The 21,337-nt window shown below is 35.9% G+C and overlaps 1 protein-coding gene across 4 annotated transcripts in view; it reads left to right on the top strand.

Annotated features, from left to right (window-relative positions):
- Positions 1-21,337, top strand: part of LOC145686159 (uncharacterized) — a 550,748-nt gene that overhangs the window by 279,262 nt on the left and 250,149 nt on the right. For all 4 annotated transcript variants that reach the window (XM_081759157.1, XM_081759158.1, XM_081759159.1 and 1 more), the window contains exon 4: positions 87-247. In XM_081759157.1, coding sequence (XP_081615283.1) covers positions 87-247 — 161 coding nt within the window. The remainder of the gene's footprint in view (positions 1-86; positions 248-21,337) is intronic.

Genomic DNA, 21,337 nt, shown 5'->3' with positions numbered 1-21,337 from the left:
TAAGTAAAAACATACGTTGACTTTTGATAAATAATATATAATTTTTTAAACGTTGAAAACTGATAATGTCAATTCTTTATTTTCAGCCGAAGAGTGCGTACGAGGGCCACCGAATCCTCTTTACGAGACGGGGGCCATCAGCAAAGCACAGGGTCTCCTAACAGCTCACCTCACAGTTCTCTCAGCGATGTGAGCATCAGTCAGTCGCAAACTATCAGCAAAGCTTCAACAAAATCTGCATCTTCCAGTGAGTATTAATTATAGTCTCATTTAAAACTTGTTGTGCAAATTCCTGTTTATTTTGTACACAGAGTGGGGGGATAATGAAGATTTTAAAATTGATCACACTTTAGGGTAGGAATTTGTAAATGAATGCTCTGTAACTTCATTTTTCTGTTCCCCTTCTCAGAAAAGCGCACAGAGAGGGGAAAGAGCCGGCAGACAACCTGATGTTGGTAAAAGGCAATGATGACAGGTAAACAAGAACATCAATAATATATCAATGGTTTTGTATGCACAGTACTCATGTTTCATAACTACACATTCCCTGTCAACACTTTCGCATATTCCCTTCCCCTTCTTTGCCCAACGTGTATGATGTTAAGACTTAAAGGAAGGATCTAGTGGTGATTCAGACATATTCATCGACCATTTCGCATACAAGTGGGAAGTAGAGGAAAATTATGAGAAAATAGAAGAAATTATAGACAGGGAGAAAAAGGTTGCATGCGTAATTGTAATGGGAGATTTCAGTGCAGTTATGGGAGAAAAACAGAAAGATAGTGTCGTAGGCAAATATGGTTTAGGCGAAAGAAATGAAGGGGGAGACGAGTTGATCAATTTCCGTAGACAGAATTCACTAGTAATTGGGAACTCTTGGTTCAGTCAATAGAAAAGAAGAAAAAGACTTATAAAATGCTTCGTGTGGAGTACTGTATTGTATGGGTTAGAAACATGTTCATTACGTAAAAATGATGAAAAACGACTGGAAGAATGGGTGTGGAGAAGAATGGAGATAATTAACTGGGTCGAGCGGAAATCGAACGAGATGATGTTAGAAATGGTGGAGGAGAAAGGAACAATTTTATATCTTATTAAGAAGAGAAACTGGTTGGGACATTGGCTAAGAAGGAACTATCATGAGGGACGTGCTAGAGGGTATTGTGACAGGAAAGAGAGGGAGTAGGCGAAAAAGGCTACAGTTGATGGATGGTATCAAAACATAAAAATCATACGTGAAGACGAAGAGGTGAGCTGAAGGCCGTGGAGCATGGAAGATTTTCAGTTGCGTAAGTGACCTGCCAATAATGGCAGAATACCTATGATGGAGATGATGAATGTACGCAATTATAACGACTAACATTTTTTCCTTTTTTATTAGTTTAACGTCCCATGATTATTCACCAAGTCTAAGGAAAACGGCGATGATGAGATTGATGATAATGAATGAAGAACGTGTGAGGAAAGGGGGAAGCCTGAGAAAAATCCACGCATACGGTGTTTTTCTACTGCAAAGTTCACTTGATGGAAGCGAGGAACATTTCCACTGACAAGAAAATGAGCTTTGTCACCCCAAATCGCGCGTTCGGCGAAATCACTGCATTCCTATCTTTACTACTATTTTTTTAAAAAAATGTATCTGTCTGTGTATCATAGAAAGGGGTCATTTAGAGCCACCATATTTGGTACACAAATAATCTTCACCAGATTTAATCCTGTACGAAATCCACTTCACAAATTTCGGCAAGGGAAGGGTTGAATTGTATGAAGGGGGTCGAATTGTATGCATAAAGCGAGATAATAAATACCTAAGACGCTGGATATTAGTGTCAAATTCATATTTTTCGCTGTCGCTGAAATGAATAGTAACACTCTCGATGACATTCAAGTTCAATGTCAACAATCATCGTTTAGCAACTTCAGCACCCAGGGGCGGACGTGAAAAATATGTTCAAAATGACCGATATTAGTATCGAATCCGTAACTTTCGAAATCGCTAAGCTGATTGGTGACAGTCTCAGGCAAGAAGGGAAATGACAGCTGGACCAGAAACTGACAGGGGCAACGTCAATGACGTTACTATTCGTTATTTATTTACATATATACATTTCACTGATATTGACAGTAGCAACACCAAAGGTGGTGCTCTTTGTTATTTATTTTACTAATTTCTTTACCTTCAAATATGATACATTTCATAACCTTATCCTCACCGTGCGAAGAAGTGGTATTTCAACTAATAGAGACTAAATGTACATATTTCACACACTTCTCAATACTTAGGCAATTTGTTGTTTTTCTTTCATCGGCGATGACCTTAAAATTTTGCGTACCTGCTACGAAAGACAAAAACAAAACATATTACAAGCTCAATTAGTACGAAAGTTACACGGTGACAAAAGGTGTCCTCTTTATTCGTGACATCCTACACTCACTCTTCTGTATTTTTCTAATTGATAACAAATCGTTAGTTTGTAAAGGAATAAGGTTTAGTAATTACAAGATTGCACATCGGGAAGAGGTTAGAATATACATTTACTTCTTTAGAAGGTGACATTACTGATTGTACTAAGTTACACTTTTATAGCATAGTATACGTATTTCGTCTTCTCTCAGCAAATATTGATTTGATAAAGCATTGGGGCGCATTTCCTTAATCTGATTGTTTAAAATCTGAATCTTTTGATTATGACATTATTACTAATACAATAAACATTAAGACGTTAAAGGTTTTATCAATTCATTTAATGAAATAATGGTGAAAGATAGCAGTAATTCATTTGACTCCAAAAAGACCAAGTTACTCAACCGTGACTGTGAAGGTCAATGTCTCGGAGCAGTGAAGAGAATGGCGTCTTCGTGGGCATTAAATCACTATGGTATAAGATTGAATTTAATGAAACACGTTTGGCTAAAATTCGCGTTCATAACTGTTCTAGACGCCATTTACTTATGCCCGGAATACTCGTGTGGCTTAATTGAAGAGTTGGTAACGTATTTTCTCTCACTAAAGGTTACTAGATATATCTTCAGCAATGCGTTTCAATGGATCAGCGTAAACTGTGATTCCCGCTTTATTTTTATCATTTAATACTAGCTGAAGCTCTTTCTTTCTTTCTCTCTCTCTCTCTCTCTCTCTCTCTCTCTCTCTCTTTTAACGTAACAGGTTATACTAATGGAAAAATTGGAACACACACAAAAAACGTGGTTCTGAAAACTGCATGCTGTTTGCGTGAGTTCGAATTCACTCGGGTTTTTGGAATTTCTTCGACACTAAACTCGCTTCCTCAATCCAACGGAAAATGACTGGAAAACTAGCTTATGGGACTCTATATTAACGAGAATCTTACTCGTATTTAATTTATTCCTAAATTATTGGAACAAGTGGAGTTATGGAATTGAAATTAAAAAGCTTAAGCTCATACAGAGAACATTGTATGAAATCATCTCTTGTAACAAACTTGTTTCTCGCTTCATACCACGCGTATTTATTTCACTTTGGAATGGGCTAATGTTGTTTACTTGTTATTGTTTGGCCGGTTACCATTAATCAACATGTCAGCAAGCAACTGTGGTTCGTGATTAGGTGGTCAAATAAGGGAAGAGATCATGAAGTTGAAAGTGGAAAATCGTTTTCATTTCTCGCTTTTATTTATTTTTTTCTTTTATTTATGTTTGTATTATTAAAATGCTAGGTTTATATTATGTTTGTGATCAAGAAAAGTGTATATGTTTGCGGCCTTTCCATTCGACAGTGAGTTCACAGGAACCATAGGATCTAGAAAGGTGCCGTTTTCACAGATCGATTGAAATTTTGTGTAAAGTGTTCAGTTCTAATTGAATATTTAAAAAAGACCGTTATTTCTTTATTACATTTTTAGGGGTATACTGGAAGTGTTGAAATGTTAAAAACTTAAAGCATCATATCGTACGACTTATACATTCCAACACCACACATTTGTATACGGGGTTAATATATCTCCGGCGTTTGTTTCATGTCCAAATGATGATGAAAGTCGAAAGATAACAATTTCTTCAGTCTAAGATGAATCTTTGGAGTGTTTGGAGTGTTTTGCCCAATGGACATCATATATCACTTACATTATAATTAATTGTGTGTGTGTAATGTATTTGCTCATTACATACTGTATGCGAGAAGGAAGAAACCACCGATCATACATGAATTAGACTCCAACCGGAAGTAAGCTCAGATCTTTCAAACGGTGCAAGACATTAAAAAAAATCGAATAAAACTTCCCTTTATGGTACCCCTTGACGATTTTTATCAAGACGTCTTTCACTTGTGTCTGTAAAGGAACATGTACAGATGTTGTGAGGAATCACAAGTAGATGTTCATAATGCAATACAGTATGTAGAGAGCGCAGGTTCAGCTAGTTTGGATTTAAAAAAGTACCCATTTTTCAAAGTACCCAGTTTTCGAAGTGGATTGTAGATATCTAGATCCACTACGTCGGGTGTACTGTTCTTAATCTAGCCGCGTACGTCCACTTTGTGGTTACCTTTAAACCAGTGTTATTACAAGTAAAAAGGATCGAACTTCATGCGGAAGAATGCTCGGTGCACGGATGTAGAAACTCCCACAGTGAAGCACATACAACAACTTCATGTTGAAATACTTCAAATTCTTGTGGTTTATTGACCAAGATGATATACGCATTTAAATAATGACTATAGCCAAAGAGATGGCGAGTAGATAGTCAAGCTGCGCGCGTACGTAACGAGATTACATGAAGTATCAACTCGATCATGCAGTACTGATACATGAAGAAACGCATGAATATTGATATAACATTCAATCTGAATCGTTCTAAAACTTTTGAGCACCCCTTTAATAAATCACATATTACAGTTTAAACGTACTTCTTATATATTATCATCTTCATATATTCGTTGCAACTAACTAATCATAGAATACGTTTAGTATCTTCAAATCATTCGTAATTTATCATATTATTCATATTGTCTTCCTTCGAGGTCTTATAAGAGCTAGATTAAATTCTGAACATAGCCATAACTCAGACTAACAGTTATTGTACACCGAGTCTCTGTATATTGAATAGACAAAAGAATGGTGATGTAATTACTACATCCTGACATCATCTTTATTATTGGATTCCTATTTACAAGCATTATGTATGTATCTCTCATCGAAAGAGAATTTGGCACAGTCAAACTTACTACATTAACTAAATATTTCAGTTAGCAATTTACATACAGTTGGTTATTAAGCATGAAACTTTTCATCTGAGGCCTTTATTGTTTACACATACATCTTCATATTTATACGGCTCTCAAAAATCATAATTAAAAGAGCTTTTAAAGTAATTAAAAGAGCTTCAGAAATAACTCGCAACGTAAATTATTGATAGCTATAACAGTTTTTTTTTTAAAATCTCGTTAAATATAAACTGCGTTCTTTCTTTAGTAATTCCAAAATCTACTACTTTTTTCTTTCTTGCCTTTGATAGCGCCAGCCATTGTCCATGTCGTGAATTTACGTAAACTTCAGGGACTTATATTTATGGAACAGATTTAGAGCAAGGGAATATTTATAAAGTAATTATAATTTAGAAATATTTTACAATAAGAAAAAGATGGTCCTGCAACGCGACGACAGTAGTGGCGCATTACATATTTACTTTAGAGTGATTTCTATATCTCCAATACTATACGAAAAATACGTATATTAAACTCTTATTTGTTTCGTCGAATTATACTATTAGATTTTTTCTTACAGGTTTTCTATTTTCATTTATTAGGGATTTACATGTGAAGTATACGACCTAGGTATTGTACCTGCAGAGAGGGGTCCTTTTTTATCCGATCGCATTGAAAAGCATTGTTACCATCTCTCGATTTTAGCAATTTTTTTATTTAAATTACTATGGTGGAATATACAGTCTAGTGAACTTAGAAATTTTGAAGTTAGCTAAAAGCATAAAAAAATTCTCAACTGCATGAACAGTACGCTAATAATTGAAAACTGTAGGGAGGAATGGTGCTATGTCGAGCTTCCCATGAATCATCGGATATCAAGAAATCTTCCCGACTAGAACCGCTGACCAAGGGACATGCGATCTTGTATTCACATTGGGGGTTGGGTACACGGCTGCCAACTGTAAGAAACAAAAGGTAACTCGATGGACATTCCTGTGGTAAAATATTCTTGAAGTAAAATCGGTCCTCAAATGGATTTCAGGGGCACGAAGAAGCAAATTGGACTAGAAATGATAATCTCGCGATAGAATGATACATGTTTTTCTCTGCAAGGCGATCAAAGTAATAAACGGTATATGAGAATTGTGACGTCAAATGCTTTGATAACTCGACCATAAGCAGTTTTTTTTTTTTGAAAGAAGACAAACGCCATATAATTTTGTTAGCATAACTAATTTAAGTTGCAAATTTTAATATTTAATTTTATATTTAAAGAAAAGAAAAATTTACCATTAAAAAAAAAACTAATGACTTCATCGAAGTTATTTAAGTACGATAACTGTCTTTACTTTCCAGAGCATTAATTTATGTGAAGAAGTATTTTCCAGTTTCTTTAAAGCGAATGCAGATTCTTGATGTTCTGATTTCTTTTACATAATTACTGAAATCCCACTTGGTTTGTAAAAGTGAGTGTATTTTGTATATGGAATTGCACAATTTGCCTAATATTGAAATTTTATAGATGCATTAAAATTTCTGAAATACAAAATATTGGTCTTGTTCAAAAATACCTAGCCATCCACCTCTCTTATAAAGGCGATATTCTCTCAATCAGACGTAAAGATAATGCTTGACCGTAATTAGTAAACAAGGACCCTCATTTGTTTCGTTAATTATATCTTTAGATAAAGAATACAAAAGTTCAGACAAATGAATATGGATGGATTCAGAGTCGTAGCGTCCATTGAGGCTATGAAAGCTCTACTTTCCCTAAATTATCAGAATAATGCATCAATTTAAATAATATGGTGATCATCTAAGAATAATGAAGAAAGTTCAGAATAATGCATTTATATATAATATACTGTTAAGTAAAAAATCCTTCGCCGCTGGTAGTTAGGTTTTAAAAACACGAATGAGCCAGTGTTCGTAGGTTTTCTTCACAAAATTTCCCTCCGCTGACTCAAAATTTTCCCTTTTCGTATCAAATTTTCCCTAGTTTGAGTTTCCAGTTCCTATAACAGAAGTTATGTGATAAGATTAATTTCATTATATTAAGGGAAGTGACAATCTCATTTGTTTTGTTCATTTGCTTTTTGCTTCTATTTTTATTTTTATTTTTTTATTTTTTTTATTTACAAAACACACACAGGAATATATTCAGCCAACAATGGGTGCAAATTATACTACTTTGAACAGACAGGCAGACACAGTTTAAAAAGAAACAATCTATTGCTATTGTATTTATTTCTGAAAAACAAAGAAATATTTAAGCATTTATAGTAACCAATCAGTCAGTGCAAAAATCTCCCTCGATTTTCACGTTTTATTAAGAAAATCCTTTCTCTTTTTACTAAATTTACCTACGAAATTTCCCTAGATTAGGGAAATTTCCCTCAACCTACGAACTGGAATGAGCATTAATATAACAATCTTGAGGAAATAATCAAAATCAGCTTAAAATCTGGTTCATTTCAACGAGCATATATGAAGTAATTCTCCATATAAACAAATAAACTAAAAAAAGTGATTTTTAACGAACTATAAGGAACAGTCTGCTAACTCGAAAGAGCGTCGTTACTATTAAGAAAATACGTAAATTAGATTAGAGTTACAGTCAGGGGCGGATTTAGGACGGACTTCTAGGGGGAGCGGTGGTTTGTAATACTGCTACTTAGAGTTACTTTTAAGAGCTCCGAACTCTGTTTTATTTATATATAAAATAAGAAAGTTTCCTCTTCTGAGGGGGGGGCTATTGCCCCGACCGGCCCCTGGATCCGCCACTGGTTACAGTATTTGTAAAGTAAGTTGTCATTTGTAATTAGAAGGTCGAAGTAACACAATCCTCGCAACACAGTGGCAAAAGCAGCAGTTTTCATTATTTTGCTTGCTCGTACACAGTATACAACAGAAGGTAAGAGAAAAGTTAGAAAAAACAAACAGAACTGTTTCTTGCTGATGAAGGAACAGTTATTGAAAACGCTTAGGAACAATTACAATGTTGAAGTAGCACGTGTATGCTAATGGCTCACAACGTGTGTTAAATCATATGTTTTATCATCTTTTTGCGAAAGTTATTGAGCTCGTATTTACATCTTCATCTTCATTTGAGCACAATTTTGACACTATGCATTGCTAGTATTATGATATTTTTATTTTCAGCTGATAATAATAATAATATGAAGTTTGTGGGAACCAATGTGCTGACTGCTCACCATCTAATGAAATGTCTGGCTGGCCGTAAATTTTTGCAGTCTGAAATCCAGAAGCAGTGATGGTTTTATAGAGGATGGCCGCACGGGCCAACCGCTAATCGTGTTCAGTGTGTAAGCATTATTTATGGAGTATATACCCCAAAAAATCAAAAACATAACAATATTATTCCATACTGCTTCCATGGAATTAATATAGTCCACGCTAAGATGTTCAGAATTTACGCGTCCGACAAGTACAAATATGTTTTACTAGGTAACAAAACATGGAAGAATTAAATTTTCTATTATGTGTTAGTTTCTATTATGTGCTAGTTTTGAATCTAAATTCATTCTCCGATATATTTTCTATTTATTCTTCTGTTCTTTGGTAAATGTCTGTGCATCCTGTAGTTTTGTCGTTTTCTTCTTTTCTTTGAGATTGAAATTAGGGCGTTCTCGTCAAAAAGTTGGCACTGCTCTTGTCAAGTACAGTTGTAATGATTTAAACAGTTGTTTTGTGTTTGTTCTTAGTCTTTTCACTACGTTAATTGTTAAGTGATCTATTCTTGGGTCTTTTCTTTGTTTTATTGCTTGAAAAAGTTTCCTGATATTCTCTTTAAATTGGGGCAATTTATATCCTAAGTTAATTCCTTGATTCTTCAGTTTCATTCATTTGTGTGTGTTGTATGTGGCATTCAGTAGGTAGCTGCGCAGTCACGACGTCCGCAAGATTTTTCACGCAAGACTGCAGTTTTTTTTCCATATAAAGTTCCAGGTAGGGGAAAAGAAAAGGAAGTGCAAAGGAAATGAGTCATTCACAAGCTGGTTTGTACGGTACACTCTCGGTATTCGCAGCATAGTTTTAATCATAAAACAAATACCTCTTTATGCCAACCACTTTGTATCATATAACAGGTATTTTTAAAATAATAATAATAATAATAATAATAAAACTAGCCTTCGGTTAGCTGGGGGCTTCGTCCTTAGACCCCGTGTATGCTCGACCTACAGCCTCGCATCTCGTATGTATTAACTTTTGCATCAACAGTGAATTTCGTGCATTGCATATTTCCTGAATTTGATCATGTGGGGGCTTTGCCCCTGAACCTCCGCTTTTGCGCGGCCTACGGTTTCGCACTTCTTATACCCACAATTCTACCGATTTTCAAGTTTCTTTTCCTGTTTTAACTTCCTAAAAGATAAGATTTCGTATCCCAAGAAAACATCCATTTAAATAACATGGGATTTTCTTATCCCCTCTTAGACCTCTTAAAAACTAAAAATATCCACTTTTGGTAATTTTCCTGTGAATTAATCCCGCAAGTCTACAATCATACTAAATTTCATCATTCTAATCCTGCCCAAAATGCCTAAACATTTTGGAGTGTAGAAGGTGTCCCATATAAATAACATGGGAAAGATTTTTCAGTTCCCCATAAGACCACTCTAAAGTTGGAAATTTTCATTTTTGGTGATTTACTTAGGTAACGCTAACAAAAACGTACAAGCATACCGAATTTGAAGTTTTTATTCCAAGTACCTAAAATATTAGATTATAGCCCCCCCCCCAAAAAAAACGCTCATTTAAATAACATTGAGAATTTCTTCATCCCCCTTTAGACCCCCTAAAACTTAAGAATATTCACTTTTGGCCATTTTTCTGTTGGTTAGTCCCGAAAAACTACAATCATGCCAAATTTTAACTTTCTACGTGAACTGGAAGTACCCCTTTATGCCAGTTTATGTAGTTTGGTATATAGTTATAATAATAATAAACAATATTGAAGAATTACATTTAAAAATATTGCTCGGCCTGGAAACTATTCATATTGTTGTTTCATCTGAATTCCAGGAAAGGGCCACGGCCCCCCATCCCTTCCCCGTGAGAACGTCCATGTGCTCAGTGGTAACTGCTAGTTTCTAATCACTCATTATACTCGAATTTTCGTTTCTTGGATATTCTAAGTTATACGATACGCTATACAACAGCTATTTCCAACTGAATGCTGTATATCATCACAATTTGATATTCCGCTTCTCTGTAAATCACACGGAGAGAAGCAGGCGGGAAACCTAGCGTCCAGAGGGAGCAGGAGTGGATACAACTAGTATGGATTAAGAGTTTCTATTTAACATTCATCGTAAACACGTTTCATATATAATATCTCGGATCTACTGTATATTATCAGTTTTAAATGGCACAATAGTTCAATAGAAGCGATTGATACGTTAATGTAGCTGTATCCTTGTAAAACCTTATGGACATATTAAAATTGTAATTTATTATACTAATAATCCAGTGTTGCAAGAAAATTGATTATTAATATAATATATATTAACTTGAATATGTCCATGAAACATTAATATTTTATTTATTGTTTGGAACTTTGAGCTAGTCCTATAGTTACAAAAAATAACCCAGCATTACGTATAATTTTTTAGCTGAAGAGAAACATTTAAGGAAACGTTGACACTTTGTGTTATTGAAGATAACCGACGTGTTACGTCATGCGGACATTTTCACAACTGTGTTTACCTTTAGCGTATTACTTATTTCTGATGTACCGTATATTCGCAACTTGGATTATCGAGGTTAAAGTGTTTTAGCTTTAAAGAAGCCTTTCTCTTTATTTAACAATATTCATTGAAGAAAAAAAGTGCTGAAGGTAATGAGAAAATCACAATCGGTTGCACTTGTTAAATGATGAATGCCACTTTGTATAGCTACGGTATGTTTCCACTTAGTTCTTTTTAAATCTTCGCGTTAAACGGTTGAGAAAATTTTCAAGGCTTTTTGATGTCACGAATGGGTTAACACGCTCTGCTTCTTACCTAAGATACTAAACATTCGTTTTATTTCTACACCAATGATTTCGTGGACGCAAATACACTTGATCAAAGTGCAACATCGGTTGCGATTGTTCGTTAACGAAGAGAAACATGTGTGTATCACTATCACATCATGGCTACAATGTGGCTAACCCACGTGCTTGCTGTGCTCCAATACCGGATTTGATGCTAGTGGGAGTGCTAGTTTCGGATTAAAACCCGGGTAATGGTTTTAGGGTTGCCAGATACTCGGGGAGTGTCCGTGTTCGTAATATATTTTACGAGTCTACGGACCAATGAACTAAATCTGTGGGCTTAAACATTAAATTTCCCATAATTTATGATCTATGTCATTTATACCATACATTTGTTGTTACGTTGGTGCCCATATGAGTTCTCACCGGGAATCTAACCGGGTCTCCCGCTCCTAAACCGCGTATTGATAGAAAGGATAAGAATGATTGCTGTAAATTAGGTGAAGTGCGTTTTCCGAGAAAGCAGACGTACCAAACATGTTCAAAACAATGCAGTGTATTCTCGTTATATCAGTAATACGTCTTTATGGTTAGATGATGAAATGTCGACAGAACTTGTGATGACCGAAATTTGTATTCAGATGAACAAAGTAACCTATCAATATTTGCACAACGGTTTGAGGACTTTTCTGTACTCGAGGAGTTCCAAAATATATGAAAAATGAACTGGGATTTACAATCACTGTTTTTGTGTTATCTTCACTTTGAGTTTTTAGGCTCGTCTCGTAAATTTTGAAGAAATCTCGATTCACGGAAAACTTTTCTCGTCTCGTTTTGTAAATCAATGTTAAAATTTATGCCGTGATTTTTTTATTCGTAATTTCGATCTAGAACATATCAGAACCCTTCTGCTCACAAAAGGTCCACGAAGTGTGTGATATAACATTTACACCATATTTATGATTGTAGTAATCTATGTTGTATAATGACATGCATATCGTTAAACGTAAATAATTTTTTTCATTATGTTCGTACACTCAACTTTTATCAGTTTACAGTGAGAGAACTAGTGCTGTCCACAAGACTTGAGAAATTTCTCGTCTTGTCTCGAAAAATAAACTAGAATTGTTATGTTCGTCTTTTCGTCTCGAATTTGAAATTGTATTTCACGCCTCGTTGGGAACGTGATCTATGGACTTGCCTTCAGCTTGATCTGGCAACCCTAAATGATTCGGATCCCGTTTTGTGTGGTACCTGTCATCTTATATAGCCCCAATCAGTTAATTTTGAATATGTGCTACGGAAAGTGGTCTTCCTGGTAACTAAGTAGATGATTGTCCGAGGTTAGTTTCTTCGGGTATATAACAAGGGATAACCTTGAGGAATGGTAATCGAAAAAACTTTCATTTACTTAGCATTACCACATTGAGTACATTACTATTCCTTGTGATCAAAAAAAACTAGAATGGAGTACTGTGTTCGATTCTCAGTAGGGGATGGTCGGTTGGAAAAGTGTAAAAGCCTTTTCGGGCTAGCCATCTGAGTGATTTTTTTTCCCATTCACTCCAGACAAATGTTGGGATGGTACCTAACATAAAGATCCCAGACCTCTTCCTTTCTTTTGCACTTCTCCGGGTAGTGTAATTACTGAATGACGTCATCCATCATACGTGATGGGCTAAGATGGTCATAGATACCGAAAGCCCAGGAATCTGATTCCTAATTTGTAAAACTGGGATGGTTAAGTCATGTTGAGCAAACTTTGCACGATCATAGTGGTAAGCACGATTAGCTCGCTTAGCTCAATTTTACATTCCTAACGCGTTTACATCCCTCTAATCAATGACATTACATCCAGTTATAATTAAATATATTTATTTACTAGCAGACGTGCCCATTCTTCGCCCATTCGAACTGAACCGTGGGCTATCCGTGACAGTAATGCCTTTTGAGTTGCATACCGCATATGCACATGGTTGACTATTTACAGCTCTTACACTTATTAAATCTTTTTCTTTCTGTATGCCTATGTTCTACAAACGCATAGAGCAATTTCAACCAAACTTTATACACATACGACTTACAAACTGTGGGTTAAAGACATCCCTAGGAATGGGGGTGGAAAGGGTTACGTTCAACAGCCCCTAACAGATTAGGCAACACCTCATAACTTAGTACCATGCTGGTTGCCCATATAAGAGGGGTAACCCTTACATTGACATACGTATTGTACTGGAGAAGAAAAAAAAATGAAATGAAATTTTTGAGTTTTACGTCCCACGGTTATGCCGGCTAGGCTAAAGGAGACGGTGATGATGAGTAATGAATGACATGGTGGAATGAAGAAAGTGGGAGGAAACGGGAGAACCCCGAGAAAACCCACGCTGTACTGGAGAAGAGTTCCAATATTTTGCATAAAATTATTCTTCCTGTGTCAAGAAGTGGCTTTTCAGTAGTTTATAAAGCTGATATGCAAATTCTAAATAAGCTCTGATCTCTTTTACATTAGAAATATGGTATGCCAAGGGATGGATTTGTGCACGGGACAAATAAAGACATTCAGCTTTAATGTTCTTGATTGGAATATGCTATAAGATAGAGTCCTGTTTCTTTCTACGGGGGAATGGACTCCTAAATATGAATTAATTAATGTAGAATTTTTAAGTTTATAAGTAAAATATTAGTTTTAAAAATAAATTCTGAGAAAGCTTGTAAATCACAAAATTGATTTTCTCTGTCTTGAAACAGCTAAGATACCAAACTAAATTATAGACAACATAGAATTGTTAATACGCTGGTCGTGACATTTAATATTTCTTCAGGTGGATGTCTTCTAAACTGACGTACAAACGAAACATTAACACTATCCTGAAGACAGAGAAATATACTCAAAAATTAATGTGTTTATTTTGATGACTTAATGCCTTTTGCGGTAACCTATCTTATGCAACAAAGAACTTTCAAGTAATCTTCTTTACTAAATTGTATTTATCTTCCGCACAAGCAATGCTTTGTAAGTGTACTTTAGCATCAACCGGCACTAGTGATTCAAGCATCAGCTGTTGCGTGGGATGTTTCCCTTCGTAGGATGAGGTAGTCTACACCTAGGCTAGCATGCTAGACAAAAAGGAAAATGGCGCGTGCTGCTATCTGGTGGCTGGTGTGCAGACACTAATCAATACTCTCTTCAGCAAAAGGTCCGTCGACAATACTTTGTTTGATCATCAACCATCCGAGAGAAACGGTCTGTAGGCGCCGAAAAGGACGATTAAAAAGAAAGAAAGAAAAATATTCCTCTGATTTATTGGTGAAGTGGAGGAAATGATTGAGAAAAATAGAAACTGGCGTGAAATGACTAGAGAACTTTTCGCCCAGATTTATCGTATAACGTTTGCTCTAAGAGGAAGTGCTGTATCTTTGTATGATAATTATTCCCAAGAGCATTTTAAGAAAAATTGCTGCGCTATATTTGTGAAAGCCGCATACAGTTTGTAGGTTGCAATGTGATTTGGAGTGCTGCTATTGTTAACATTGCCAGCTACGCTATGTTTATACGCTTACTAGATGAAATGTCCGTTCTTTGTACAGGAAGAATAAGTTTATGGAAAACAATGATAACGTCCACTTTTTATGTCATTTTTCACCCCCTTCTCACTCTTGTACTGGTGTGCTGAACATAGACGTAAACGACGTTGTGTATGTCATTGCGCAAACTATGGATTGGATCCTAATATCGGTCGGTTTTATTATTATTATTATTATTATTATTATTATTATTATTATTATTATTATTATTATTATTATTATTATTATTATTATTATTATTATTATTATTACAGGTCCTGCTATCTGAATCTTCTCACATCGTCGTCACCATTAGCGTCTTACTATTTATCTTCATCATTACCGTTGCCTTTATACAAATAATGATCTTTACTTTCATTACGAACATTAGTGATGTTAAGAAATGATTTAATGACAGTTTGTTCGTTTATTTTCGACCAAGATGATTTAACCCATTCACATTTGTGATTATGGGCCGAAAAGAGCGCGCGCAAGGCTTAAAAAAAGGGGGAGAGCACAACAGTCTGCACTTTCATTGTGTAAAACACATTTTAAAGCGTATTTTAAGGGTAAAGGATCATCTTTATACAACCAAAAATATGATAGTTTCGTTTTATTTCTGCAGCGGTGAACCTAAAGGAACCCACAAGAGAGAATTCTTCGTATACGTAGTTAATAGTAGCTATCTCATTTATACGTCTGTGCAAGTATTTGCTGGAGTTTGGATTTGTTATATGATAGCAATATGATAACCTATTAAATAGAAACTAATACTTCGAAAATAATCCATCACGCTAAGATAAAGCTAAATTTCAAGTTTTACTTACTAAGATTACGTCTTTTGGCGAAATCGTCGTGGAATCCGAACGGATGAGTATTTTGAAACGTCTCGGAAGAAAACTAAACATCTGAGTAGAAGTGAGCGGAGGAAAATGAGTGCTCGGTTTCTAAATTAACGTTACCGCAAGACTGCAATAGCAGAGAGATAAGATTCTAAACCCCCCCTCGAAATTTATTAGTTTTAAATATATTAAAGAAAAATATGTTCTTGGCGACTTCAATTTTTTTCTTCTTCGTGCTAGTAAATGTAATTTCATCCCTCAGCAGAGTTGACTGTTTGAAATATACTCTTAGTCATCAATATTGTGACTTGGTCATAGACGTGTTTCGCCCCTGGAATACGTTTGGTTTTTCCCTCTTGCACTCTCGCAAGTGTTATTGCCATTGTTACAGAGATATCTTCTGAACGTTGGCTTACGTGTCCGTCAGTCAGCTCTTCAAGAATATAGTGGGATCGCAGTAATAAGAAGAGGAGCTTTTTGTAACTAATTCGTTTCAGTCTACACACTTCTGAGGGAATATTAAACATCTACTTGCCATTGTGAATACTTTTTACCTTCCACGAAAAGAGCGTTGTTTTGAACGGAGTGCAATAAATACCGGAGAAACTTAACAAGCAACAATTTGTAATAGCACAATGTTGCAAAGAAATGTTTAGTCCAAGATTTTATGCATGGGGCTTCTATTGAGTCTCTTAAAAGGAAGCACAGTGAATACAGCTTGTATGGATTAAGAACTTCCACTTAACATGGACCATCAACACTTTTCGTTTAGTACTTTCTTTTCGTATAGTAGCTAATGGGTCTATGAAACGCAATAGTTCAGTGTAAGTGATAGATAATTTAATTCTGAGTTTAGCAGCCCTGTCAGCAGCGAGGCTGTGTGAGACGTAGACACCTACAGCTTAACGTGGGATCCGAGGCACATAATATCCCGCCTGGAATAGACCCCAGATCTCCCACGCCAAAGGCGTAAACTACAGATAAGTTAATGCAACCATACTGATGGAAGCTATATTAATAATCGAAAACTCCGTACGGAATCTGATTGATTAAATTTTAATATAGTCATGCGGCTTCTATCAGTCATACTTAATTTAACGTATCTGACGTGCATTTAACTATTTGCAATTAAAAAAAATAGATCTGATATATACAGGATGATTGAAATGTAAATCCCTATATTAAACTTATTATTTATTTCATAATTATATTTTTTACAAGAAATGAATATAAGAAGATAGCATATAGCATGAAGTTTTAAGATTCCGTATAGGCACTAACACTCACCACCAGCTTCTGAAGCCGCTCGGGATTCACATCAACTAATTTTACTAGGAGTTCTTGTGCGATGGAGGACACAACTTCTCGTATTCGTCCTTCAAGGTCTTCCCGAGTCATTGGTTTGGTAGAGTGGACTTGCTTTTTTAACTAACCCCAAAGAAGACAGTCGCAGAGTGTTAAGTCGGGGCTTCTGCCTGGCCACTCATGCGGACCCCGGCAAACCGTCTACTTCCAGGAAAATGGGCATTCAGCCATTCACAAGTGAATGATCAGCTCGAAGCCCTGACATTCTGCAACTTTTTTTTTTCCTTTGGGCTTGGTTAAAGGAGTAAGTCTACTTCACTAAACAGACGACTTTAGAACTTGAAGAGAGAATGTGAGAAGTTCTGTCTTCCGTCTCACAAGATTTCCTGATGAAAGCAGTTGATGCGGTTCCCGAGTGGCTTCAGAAGCTCGTGGCAAATGCTAGTGCTTGTATCGAATTTTAAATAAAATTCCATGCAATATGCGTTCTTCTCATATTCATTTCTGGTAAAAATTATAGTTAAGCAATAAATACAAGAAGTCTAAAATAGGGATTTACTTTTCAGTTACTCTATATAACGAAAAGTGTTTATGGCCTATATTAAATTGAAGCTCTTAATCCATACTAACTTCACTCACTCTTGCTCTCTCTGAAATTAAGCATTTCCGGTGCCATAACCAGAATTTCTATTTACATTACTGTATCATCATAAATATTTGTATAAATTTAACTTTTGAGTATATTTATTTTTAAACAATCAATGTATCTAAAACTATAAATGTTAACCATGTAAGAATTGTTAGTAATAGCTGGTAGACGCAATCAACAGAGCACTTGTCACGAAAAAAAAATCAAACATTTTATTCTTAATATTACACTTAATTATATTTGTATAGATGTGGACCGCGGTGGCTCAGTGGTAGAGCGTTCACCTCTAGTGCATGGGGTCCTCATTTCAATCTCAACTCGCGCGAAGTGAGCTTTGTGGTGGACAAACACAGTGTGCGTGGGTTTTCTCGAGGTTCTCCCGTTTCCTCCCACTTTCTTCATTCCAGCATTTTTCATTTTTTTTCATTATCATCGTTTCCTTTAGCCTAACCGGCAAAACCATGGGACGTAAAATTTAAAGATTTCATTTCATTTTTATATATGTTCTAACACTGGTTCTCATAACACGCATACAACTCATGTACAATTCCCAAAGATCGTACGTATTAATAGTAATCACAAATAAACCAAACCAATGTCTGTACAAAACAGCTAAGCAATAATTTGTCATGCCGTTGGTTTAATTATAAACTTTACGAGCACACATGCTAATACCTACTCACAAATGGCTTGTGTTTATGCATTTCTTACCAAGCACCATCAACAACAGAATAAGACGAGTTTTGTGATTGAATGTACAGTGTCAGATTGCAACCAATTACTATCGAGTCAAGTATGATACTTTAAGATCGTTGTTAATTTACACTACAGCAAAGTAATGGTGATTAATACTATTGTTTGCTGTGATTTTAATTCACGTTGGCATATAATTTACGGTTATGTTATGGCAGATTTTTGTCTATACTTCGTTGTAGCTTAACAGAATAGTTCAAGATGCAGTGGCATAACCAGAAATCATCATGAAGCTGATAATGGCCATCCCGAAGAAGCGTACACATATATTAAAATAGTATTAAACTATCTAGAGAAACAGACATGGAAACCAATAGCCGGCCAGCCATCATGTTAGCCTGGATAATCCGTGGTCAGCGTATCGGTTTCCAGACGCTATTAATTGTAACTTTCTGGACTGGAGTTTATAATACCTCTTAAGTCAGATATCTGTTTAATTGGCGCATGATGCTGGGGGCACGGGAGAACTTAAACTCTCTCATTATAGAGGTCTGTACGGGCCGGAATTTTTAACCCGGGCCCGGCCCGGCACGTGAATTTATAATGTGAGGCCCAACTCGAGTCCGACATGTTTTAGCATGTAAGCCCGAGATCATGTCATAATCAAATAAGCCCGAATTAGAGAAGCTTAATAATGAACGCAAAATTGCATTTTATTTACAGCAATTAGAGATTTAATTTCAAGTTGTGCTTTTAAAGTTCTCCAGAAGCAACGGTCGAATAAACATCGTTGTACAGTACTTAGAAAGTTAGGCCCGAAAGGTCCGAGAAATATGGTTGTATATTTTAAAACTTACGGTCCGGGCCCACAGTGATACATGCTTTGTAGGACCAAGTCCGACCCGCGGGCCGGGTCGGGCTTGAGCCCGTGCAGACCTCTATCTCATCAGGAATAGAACCAGCTGCCATGCACACTGAGCTCACGCGCGCTAACAATTAGGCTAAGCAGAGACTTAATAATATTTTTTAAAAGCTTGAACATCCGCTTTATTTTCAATGATCTTTATCCGAATTTATACGTACAGAGGTAAATGTTGATGGATACGCTAACGAGGAAGAATTCAAAAAGACGGAAAAATACAGTATATAGATAACTGACTGAAGTCTGTGTAGGATTAAGTATTGAGGTTCTGGGAAATAAATTATTATTTGTGATAAATTAAAAAAAAAATATATAATATTGGGGATTATAAATGGACCATCTCCATTTCTACTAAAGGAGTAGGGGCTTGAGCCGGGGTATTATATACATACCTAGTATATATAGGTTCTGTCCAAAGCCGGAGTCATAGAGAAGAAACAGTGGCAGGAAAAGGGAAAGTTGTTCGAAATATGTTGTTTTCAATCTAAAATGGTGGAATTTTTCCAGTCGTACCATCCGTTTCAGCTTCACACTAGTAAGATGCCTTATGTTAGATAAAATAGCAATGTTGACAGTTCGGCAGATCCTCGTCATACCAACAATACATCATATGTTGGAAGACGAATTCGAAGTATTCATGCAACAATGTGGACGTTCTCCGTGACATTTTAACGTGCCCTTACGTTCTGGTCAAACAGATTGCTAAATGGCTGGTGGGATTGTAAAAATTCTACCATTTAAGATTGAAAACCATCTATTTCCAATTACTTTTCTCTGTTTCCCTTTTTAACATAACGGAACTGGTCTGTTGCCCCACACTTTTGATACACCCTGTATGATCATTATATATAATGATATTGATATATATTAGCCGACTATTCAATATTATTTACGTAAAATCATAGAAGTTCGTATCCAGTGTTTGGCCAAGGGGTGGCTAAAACCTTTATATGGCGTTTTCTGCATTGTAAAGCACGATTAAATGCCGTAAGTGTCTGTTTCTAACCTGTATAAGTTTGGAAATCAATGGGTACAAATCGGCGGCTTGGGTTCGTATGTGAAATAAATTTAAGATTGTTTCTGATACGTAGTATGTAATACAGTTTACTTACACGAGTTGAAATGCCTGTTCTTGATTTATTAATGTTAATTGGAAAACGTGCAAGTGAGCTAATTAGCTGTAGTAACACTCATTATTTTCTACTGTTTAGAACTTTTTCAAGAAGCTGGTACTACAAGTATGCGGAAAAAAAACCTCACTTGATTTGTGTAGCGGTGTTTAACAGAAACCCATACTGACACTTGTGTTGTTTTTCTGTATTTTGAGGGAAGGAATCTTAGGTTTGTACTTCATATAAATATAACCAGTTCTGAAACAAGAAGCGTGTAAAAGAATGTTTACAAAGGGGAAAAGACGAGTTTCAACTTGGAGCTTTATTAGAAATACTTGTCGTTTAGTACTTTCCAGATACCTATTGATGTTAATTATAGAAATACATAAATATATCTCTTAACAGTTGTAGATATATTCAGATCCTTATTGACATAATGGCACGAAAATATTTGCTTCGTAATTGGGAGGAGTCTTCTTAAATATCGTAACAATTAAGACACTTTTGGATTGCGTAGCTCTACGTTCGGTTATCGGGGTAGAGATTGGTCTTGATTAGCCGGCAGGGGGCTCAGTGGCAGAGCGCTGACCTCTGGTGCGTAGAGTCCTTCGTTCGATTCCTGGACAAGTAAGTTTGTGATGGACAACATAGTGTCCGTGGGTTTCCTCGTAGTACTACCGTTTCCTCTCTCGTTCTCGTTCCACCATCATTCACTTGCTTTAATCATTCGTCTCCCTTAGCCTAAAGGGCATAATCATTCAACTAAAGACTTCTTTTCATTTCATTTCGATTAACCAGTAGGGAGAATTTATATATGTTGCAGTTTTTGTAATTAGAAAATTGTGTGTTCACATCCCCTACCAGTCTAACATTTTTTTTCCCTGAGATTTTTCTTCAATCTCAATAACGTTAATAATAAATTGTGAGTCCATATTGTTAATAGCTAGTTCGGGATCTTAATAAAAGATTTACTTTTTGGCCGTTTAGCTCTCCTCTGTGGTTTAGTGGCTAACGAACATGTTTTCGCTGCACGAAATCCCTGATTCAATTCAAGGCAGAACAATATCGAACGC

Source organism: Thermobia domestica, chromosome 5 (genome assembly GCF_964235325.1).
Source record: "Thermobia domestica chromosome 5, izTheDome1.hap1.1, whole genome shotgun sequence".
NCBI classification, from domain to species: Eukaryota; Metazoa; Arthropoda; class Insecta; order Zygentoma; family Lepismatidae; genus Thermobia; species Thermobia domestica.
The sequence above is the reverse complement of the archived record's forward strand: the minus strand, read 5'-3'. Positions and strand labels throughout refer to the sequence as shown.